This window comes from Artemia sp. Qi Xiang Cuo, chromosome 6 (assembly GCF_049724085.1).
Source record: "Artemia sp. Qi Xiang Cuo chromosome 6, ASM4972408v1, whole genome shotgun sequence".
NCBI classification, from domain to species: Eukaryota; Metazoa; Arthropoda; class Branchiopoda; order Anostraca; family Artemiidae; genus Artemia; species Artemia sp. Qi Xiang Cuo.
In genome coordinates, this window is record NC_142799.1 from 64,369,161 (window position 1) to 64,378,127 (window position 8,967).

The 8,967-nt window shown below is 35.5% G+C and overlaps 1 protein-coding gene across 1 annotated transcript in view; it reads right to left on the bottom strand.

Moving 5' to 3' along the window:
- The window catches only part of LOC148951510 (protein hobbit-like), a 114,459-nt gene extending 106,259 nt beyond the window's left edge, over positions 1 to 8,200 (bottom strand). The window contains 3 exon segments of the mRNA XM_089091135.1: positions 1,592 to 1,800; positions 6,031 to 6,364; positions 8,139 to 8,200. Coding sequence (XP_088947261.1) covers positions 1,592 to 1,800; positions 6,031 to 6,364; positions 8,139 to 8,200 — 605 coding nt within the window.
- Positions 8,201 to 8,967: the final 767 nt, after the last annotated feature.

An 8,967-nucleotide genomic window follows, 5' to 3' on the forward strand; every position in this document is an offset into this window, starting at 1 on the left:
CCTCCCTCCAATAAGTTATCTCCACTTGCGCTACAGCTCCATATAAGCCCTTACGTTTAATACTCAGAAAAAAGGTAGAGTTAGATAACCGACAAGCGATGTGTTTATAGTACTTGAAAAACGGTAGGCTCCCTCCGGGAAGTTACCGCAACTAGAACTATAGCTTCATACGCTTATATGTATAACACTCAGAAAAATGGGAAAGTTGGATAACCTACGAGAGAAGTGGTGTAGTACTAGAAGAACGGTAGCCTCCCTCCGACAAGTTATCTCCACTTGCACTACTGCTCAATAAGCTCATACGTATAACACTCAGAAAAATGGTAAAGCCGGATAACCGACAAGAGTAGGGGTTGTAGTAGTTGAAGAACGGCAGCCTCCCTCCGACAACGTATCTCCACTTGCACTACTGCTCCATAAGCTCATCCTTCTAAAACTCAGAAAAATGGAAAAGTTAGATAACCGACATGAGAAGTGGTTGTAGTACTTGAAGAACGGTAGCCTCCCTCCGACAAGTTATCTCCACTTGCACTACTGCTCCATAAGCTCATACGTCTAAAACTCAGAAAAATGGCACAGTTGGATAACCGACAAGAGAAGTGGTTGTAGTACTTGAAGAACGGCTTTGTAAGATTAATCCATGAAAACCGTCCATTGATCCCTTTAAAACAAAATTCAACAGACACGAATTAAGTGACAACACAAATTTAGGGTAAAAAGCCGAATAATAGCATATCATAACCAAAGTTTTAAGGAGCCCAGCGCCATGGATTCTCTAATAAAATCAAACAGTGGATGGAATCATGGAAAACCAAGCAGTCTCTGGGCAACTATTTTGAAACTGTAAAACATGAACACCAAAAGAAAGAAATTTGTGAAGACAAGCCATAAGGCTGTGTATCAAACGAGACTGGATGAGCTTAAAGCTCTATAGTAACTATATCCAGAAATAGAGCATTGAACATTATCTATATTGAAAGAAACGTTTAAAAAGAGTCTGAAACCCATCCAGTATTATCTTTTAAGCCTTTTCAGTTTATAAGAGAAGTGAAAATTTCTGTAGTACATTTTCTTTAATGAGTTTTATTCCCGTTTGGACCACATTTTATGCTTTAAATAATTTTAAACAAATTTGGAGCTTTTTTTCACATATTAAAAATTCTCATAAAATTCTTCATTATTATCTAACCCTAATTTACCGATCAGACCAGGACAGAAAACCTCAGAGTTCGCAACCTTCGATTTTGTTCTAATAAACAAAGAAAACCCTTAAAACGAGTCTTAAACCCATCCAGTAATATCTTTTAAGCCTTTTCAGTTTATGGGAGAAGTGACAATTTCTGTAGTCCATATTCTTTAAGGAGTTTTATTCCCGTTTGGACCACATTTTATGCTTTAAATAATTTTAAACTTAAGTTTGGAGCTTTTTTTCACGCATTAAAAATTCTCATAAAATTCTTCATTCTTATCTAACCCTACCGATCAGACCAGGACAGAAAACTTGAGAGTTCGCAACCTTTGATTTCGTTCTAATAAACAAAGAAAAACTAGCAAAAAAGAATCCAGAATGAAGATAAAAGGTCATACTCACGAATCGGAGTCAATTTTACGAATTGCTGAAATGGCTCTCTCTTTTCCATGTATTGAAGGATCTGCCATCGCAAAAATCTCAACATCTTTCACAAGCCACTGAAAAAGGGCCACTGATGGGGGAGTTGTACCATACATTTGGCGATGACGCAATATGTAAATTTCTACTGTCTTTTGTGATAAGTTTCTATAGAGTTCTTCGATTTTTGCCTTGAAAAGAATGCAAATCCTTCTTAAGAAATAAGAACGAAAAGTATGTGACCATTAGAGAATATCTAGTTAATGATACATTCATGAATGTTTACAAAACGCAATCCAAGTTTGAGATTGGAATATGAGCTGGAGCAAAAATATCTCTGTTTGAAAGTAATCTTCCAGATTGAGTATAATTTTAATAATGATTGATCTTATCTTCTGATTATCGTTTATAATTACTACTTAATTATTACTAACGGCTTGATGACTTGAGGTCAAACTAACGATTGAAGGTGTTAAGGAAGAAAAAAACATCTTCTCTCAAATCCCTCGGACAAACACATTCTGTAAAATTTTCTATTCTATTTCTAGACAATATGGAACTTGAATATTACTTCTTACACTGATATTACTATTCATCGGTTCAAATTAGCTATTACTAATTTAAGCCAATCATAATAATTTGGAACATTTTTTTCATTTATGGGTTTCCATATGGCTTGGATTAGCAAGTTGATATTACGATTTCTGATCCTAAGGAGCAGTCGCCACTTAAACATTGCTATTTAAACATTTTTGCCTCTTATTTACTCGGACTATCTGTCTTGGCTTTTTTCTACAATTAGTCATATCTTGATGCCTACTGCAAAATACTTGGTTTTTCAATTCAAAGTCAACGGACTTGACCATGATTCCATTTTAAGCTGATATTAGTCTCTCAATCGAACTATGTAACTTTATCCAATATAACTTGTTTGGTTCGTTAGCAGTAACTAAATTTTAAGATAGAGGATACCTGGTTCCAGCGAGAGACAAGGATGTACGGAAACAAAAAGGCGGATGCTATGGGTGAACTTCTAATAGCATTGTATGATTTAGTTATAGCAGTTTTCAGCCAATCAGAAACTTTCTTGAGACATCTGATTGTTCAAATTAGCCCTAGCGAAATCACTACTACTACTAACCTACTAATAACTCACTGCAGCACCAAGCCGCATGAGGCCTAAACAGCAACACACGCTCCTCCTCCAGCCCAATCTATTCAAAGCCTCCCTCTTTACACCCTCCCAAGATGTTCAAATTTCCCTTAAATCTTTCTTTACATCCTCCTACCCAATTCAGGGAAGACCTGATTTTCGTTTGGTCCTAGATGGTTGGCCAACAAGGACAATCTTTGGTAATCTTTTACCCTTCAACTGCAGAACAGGTTCAAACTATCTTATATCTTAGCTATTATGGCATTACGCCTCCTAAATCTCGGCATAAGTAAAATCCCATTGTGAATTTGCCTTTAAGACAAGGTGAATGGACGAAAGACCCAAACGTATTTAATTCCTGATCTCACAACGAATAAATTGCTAGCCTCACTCCTAGCATTAACCACCATAATACTATTCTTGTGCATAGCCCTTATCACTTAATTGTCCTTATCTAGTATACGAAGAAAAGATAGGACCTTTACAAAATCTTTTCTATAAGTATGCAAATGCCTATTTACAGTCTAAAAAAATTAGAGCTACGATGTTTCCAGCGCTCATTATTAATACAAGCTTTGCTTCAGGTTTTGTTATGTTTGCTGTTTGTTATGTCTGTTGTTTCTTTAACAAAAAGCGTAAAAACTTGGTCAATGCCTCTTCCTTCCTAAAACCACGACAAAATTCTACTGCAAATTCACAACGAGCCTCTCTTGGACCTAATTAGACTTTCAATTTATGTATGTGGAATCAGCATAAAAAAACAATTTATTTGGTGTATTATTCTTAACCCGGGGCGCCCTATTTGTAACAGTCCGTTACCAGAACTGTTTGATATAAATGGGACTAGTTCACCTTAGTCTGCCTCACTACCCGTGGTGTCAATTTTTATGGACGGGGGGGGGGGGGGGTATTTTTGCCTCCCCTAGACTTTTTGTCCTCCCTCCCCCCCGATTTAGAATACGCATTTTTCTTCTGCTTTTACTGAAAAATAATTCTTTTGTGGAAAAACAATTTTTGTTGAAAAAACAAATATTGGTCCCCTAGATTTAAGAAATACATTTGAGCCATCCTGCCCCTGCACTTTCTTGAATTACCACCACTGTTCACCACTTCCCGTAGGTTTTATAAAATGAGGATTATAACATGACTATTATGTGGTCTGGCTGCATCTTTTAAATACTTAGCAATTTTATTCATAGTCTGTATTTTAAATCTCCCTAATTTATGCTTTGGTGTCTTGTCTACTTCCCTTGACTTCTTCTTTTCCTCGTAAAATTCCTGACTGAAAAACTTCGACCACACTTAAATCTTTTGTGCTAATATTTCAAGCAGTTTTCTAACCTTCCTTCCTAAAACTGCGCATTTTACTTCATGAATTATTTTCCCAATATCATTATATCTACAGTATCTAATTTTAAATTCATCAATTTCATATCCAACTACTCTTGGAACGGTCCTCTCAAATTCTTGTTCTGAACTATAAAATGTCGTAACTAAATGCAAATTAGTTTCCTAAATTTCAGCTTTAAAATTTAATTATGGAGGCTACTATATACTACAACTGCATGCCAAATTAATCTGAGACACAACTGTCTCCGTCAGTAGGTATTAAGAAACCAAAATACCACTAAGAGAGTGCTTGCAGTTAGTAGCCATGAAGTGTACAAATAGAATTTTATTTACTGGATTATTGTACATATGGAACTATAAGCGTCTGATTTTCCTTCTTACACAATGGACATAAGGTAAACAGAGTCAATGCCTATATTTCCCAACCTTAAATAAAGCCCCTTGAAAAATATTTTGTTTCTTGCTAGGATTTTATCTATTTGTTCCTACAAATGTATGCATAATTCGTCCAAGTCACAGCTGTCTGTCAGTGGATTCTACAGGGGCAAGTACTCTAAGAATGTTGCCTTTTGCTTTTTAGTCATGAAGTATGCAACTAGAACCCCATTATTAGCACCAAATCAACCCAAACAACACTTACAAGCTTCCTCCTTCATTACGAATCCTAACCCATTGCAAATATGTCCCATCCTTCCTACCCCAACAAATAAATTCTATAAGACCTAATATCATGTTTGCTAACCCCTCAAGAGGGGTTTTGAAACTCTAGATACATCCAGTTCGTAATACCTAAGTTCATCATTCAAAATTTCAATATGGTAGTTGTCTTTAAATTGCAATTTTTGTTTCATCACAATCACTCGCATCGTCAGGACCTCAATAAAAGCAAAAAATGCCACCATTAAGGTCTAGAACCAGTAAATCTTGTCAACCAGTAAGAATCTTGGACCTCAAATTGAATGGCTGCTTTGTACCAGCTTAGGCCTTGATGGTTGCTACTGAGTTTCAGCGCTTGACAATACACTCCGTTCAACAAGTGTCGATGTCTACCAATCACAGGTATCTGATTAGTTAAATACTCACGTCAATAATATTAAACACGATCGAGATGTAGGCCTTGACAAGAAAACATTGGCGAGGAGGAAGTTAAACTGCCTAAAAAAAGCCCAAAAAGCCCACTAGTACAAATAAACCCAGAAAACTAGTCGTTACTCATAATACAGTGCAATACTGTGTCGTTGACAGGGTAATAATTTCTTCTTAAGGCTTTGGTGCTCAAGGTCGCTCTGCAATACTGTTCGCAGTCAAAATTCTGGTTAGGTTGACTCGTAGAAGTTTCACCGGCACACTGCTATAAAGCCTTGCAGGCAGAATTTCTGTTAGTTACTGGGACGGAGAGAGAGGCTTTCAGCGGAACGGGGGCAACAATCATCTCCGAGAAAGCTTTTTCTGCCACGCCTATCCTCGTCTTCCTAACAAAACTTTTTTTAATAGAAAAATTCCACGGTTGTCAATCCTTACTTTGATATGGTGGAGTTCGCCAACCCTCACAAATAGGTTCCCCTTCACATAGAAGGGTTCAAACTTTCAGTCCCAGCATTTACCTGTTTTCGCTCATATTATCAACAACAAAAACAATTTTAAACCAAAAAAAAAAAAAAAAAAAAAAAAACTATAAATCTTAATTTATGTACAGACGTTCTCAAATAATTCTTGAAACGTGTCAGAAAATATTAAAACCCAACCATGAGGGTTCATTTTTTCCCTAAGAAAGAAGAGGGAAAAAGCCAGTCCTAAGAAGCATTAAGGTTAAAAATTCTTTGGTTCCCCTACACAGTCAATTGTTTAATACAATTTATGTATGGGCATTCCTATTTTTCTTTTAAAGGTTAAAGAAAAAAAAAACAAAAAAACTCACAGGGGCTAGGCATTGGCCCGCCTTCTTCAGCTCTTCAATTTTTCCGTCGAGAGCTTTCTTTCGCTTCAAGCTTTCTTTATATTCATCTTCTAGGAGTTCATAGTTAGCACGAAGCATTACTTCAAATGGGTCATCCGCCAATTCCATTGAGAAGCAGCCAACTTTAATACGTAGATCTCGTGGCAGCTGACTTTCAGCGACACTTGGCTGAGTTCTGTTAGATCGATGAGCTTTCCTAAGCCATTTACTAACTCCCATTAAATGTTCACTGAAAGAATCTGCAAAATTGTAACCATGCGGGAAATATAGACGAAATGTGCCAATGTCAACAACCCTGAAATGTTTGGAAATGAGATCAGCTTTACATTTCTAAGTTTGTACACACAACAATAATTCCGATATTAAAGAGATGAAGATAATTTAATTGTATTTACAAAATAGAAACCCAGTCGGAACTCAGAGCCGGTCAAACGACAGGCTTGAAAAGGAAAAGAAACCACAATATGAAAATTTTTCGAAGTTTTCGAACCAAAAATAGTTTGACCCCTCCCCCTGTCAAAATATCCTAAGTCCACTTAGCCCCTCACCCCCCCCGCGAACTTTTCCTAAAAGCACTAACACCTGTCTCCGAGTCGTGAAAAAAAAGTTATAATTATCAAACTACCTTAAATAAGACCTAATGACTGCTTGGAATCTCTATGCATATATAGATAAGTGTATTTTAAAAACAAAAATACGGCCATGAACACAAAAAAGGCACAACTATCATAAGCTTTCATCAATGATCATCACAAAACACTTAGACGAAACACTCTATTTACCTAATACTAGTACTTAATGATTAACACTAGGAAATATGGTCATGTACACTAGAAAAAAAACCCAAACATAATAAACTTACATCAACCATCATAAAAAAAATACTTAAATGAAACACTACATTTACTCAATACTATGATTGTTTTTTCTAGTGAGCATAATCTCAAGATACCTCGCTATTCTACAAATACAAAAAAGAGTATCTCAAAGAGACAAACGGGTCTCTGACCAGTAAAGGAATACAAAGAGAACAAAAATCAAACGAATATTTAGTCCGTATAAAATAAGGAATCTTCAGCGTAGATATAACAAAAAGAAAAAATAACTAGAATCTAAAACTAAAAATATATATAAAAGTAAAACAGACTAACTAAAATATGTATATACAATTACTCAAATATACAATTGCCACCTACCCTTACGAAAACAGAAAAGTAACAGAAGAGTTAATAAAAAAAAGAATAAAAAGAAGAACAAATAAAAAATATATATAAAAGTAAAACAGACTAACTAAAATATGTATATACAATTACTCAAATATACAATTGCCACCTACCCTTACGAAAACAGAAAAGTAACAGAAGAGTTAATAAAAAAAGAATAAAAAGAAGAATAAATAAAAAATATATATAAAAGTAAAACAGACCGACTAAAACATATATATGTACTACTCACATATACAATTGCTAGCTACACTCATGAAAACAAAAAGTACCAGAAGAGTTAGGTTTTAGACTGCTTGCGCAGGATGGGAGAGCATCCCCAAGAGCGGAAAACCATTAATATGATGTTCATGCGTGTTTAACTTAATTAATGATTTAGCTAAACACGCATTTTAATTGAGTGGTATTTTAACTGAATATGAAACATAATACTGTACGTTATCGTACCCCTGATTAGACTGTTTAAACTTCCATTAGTGTCTCTCCAATATAAACTTATAGACGACCCAAACTCTACCAAAAACTAAAAGTGATGACAGTGTTTCTTAGAACTTTAAACAGTTTTAAGAAGTTCCGGAAAATTTAAGTTACTAAAAAATTCAAGAAGTTACTGGCTGTTTCTAGCTAAAGTCTCTGGCTATTTCATCTTGTTAGTGGTTAAGTGTTATTCTTATCTTTTAGTTCAGACTTCCACAGATAATTTAAGGTTTTTTTTTCAACCCATGCCACCCAAAAATCAAGACTTCAAAGTCATTTTCACGAATTCTAGTAATTTCTATATACTTGCCCTTGTTTTACTTTGAATCCCCCCCAAGATTAGATTTTTCTGCTCTACCCTAGGACTACCATCCTTCGTATTTGTCTGTCCAGCTTAGAGGATTGCCACCATCGATAGCGACACTTTTCATACAAGACACATACGCTCGAGGTTATGCTTCGGACCTGTACTTCCCCCTAGAATATCCTTCAGTGAACTTCTCCCTATATTTTTTCTATAGCTTGCATATTGTTCTTTTGTACCCACATGAATGTTGGAAAATAAAAATATAGGGGAAAAAGAAAATGGTTCAGTAACCGATTAGTGTAAATACTCACGTAGCTTTGTTGCTCCGCAACTGGAGCCGTTCACAGCCTTCTCGTTCTATATTTAACTGTTCATCACGATCTGTTCGGACAAAACTTAATTCTCTAACTGTAAGTATTCTTTGATCATCGAATACCAGTTCACCTGCAGATACATTGATTCAAATCTTATTCTTAGAAATCGTCAACTGAGATGACCCTATTAGTGAGCTGCATGTCAAAATAACTCCGTAAATCATATAATAAAAAGGAAGAATTATACAAAATTGGCAAAAAAGGTAAAAGAAAAGTTTAAAGGCACCGTCTTTTGCTTCAGACTGGTGTCGGCTTCTGACTTTGCTTCCAAATTAACCAACGTTTGAGGAATACATCTATATTTCACCACTGCGTTTATGGACTATATTTTTTTCTGAGGGAATTTCACGAAGACAGTCCTGGTACTATGGAAATGAATAGTTTATCTTATAGCCGACTATGGTGACTGAACGTTGATAATAAAATTGAAAAATGTTTGGTAAATTGTTCTCCATGGTAAACAGACATGATAAAAGCAGCGTCATTTGCATTCGGATCTTCTAAAGCAACTGGAAAG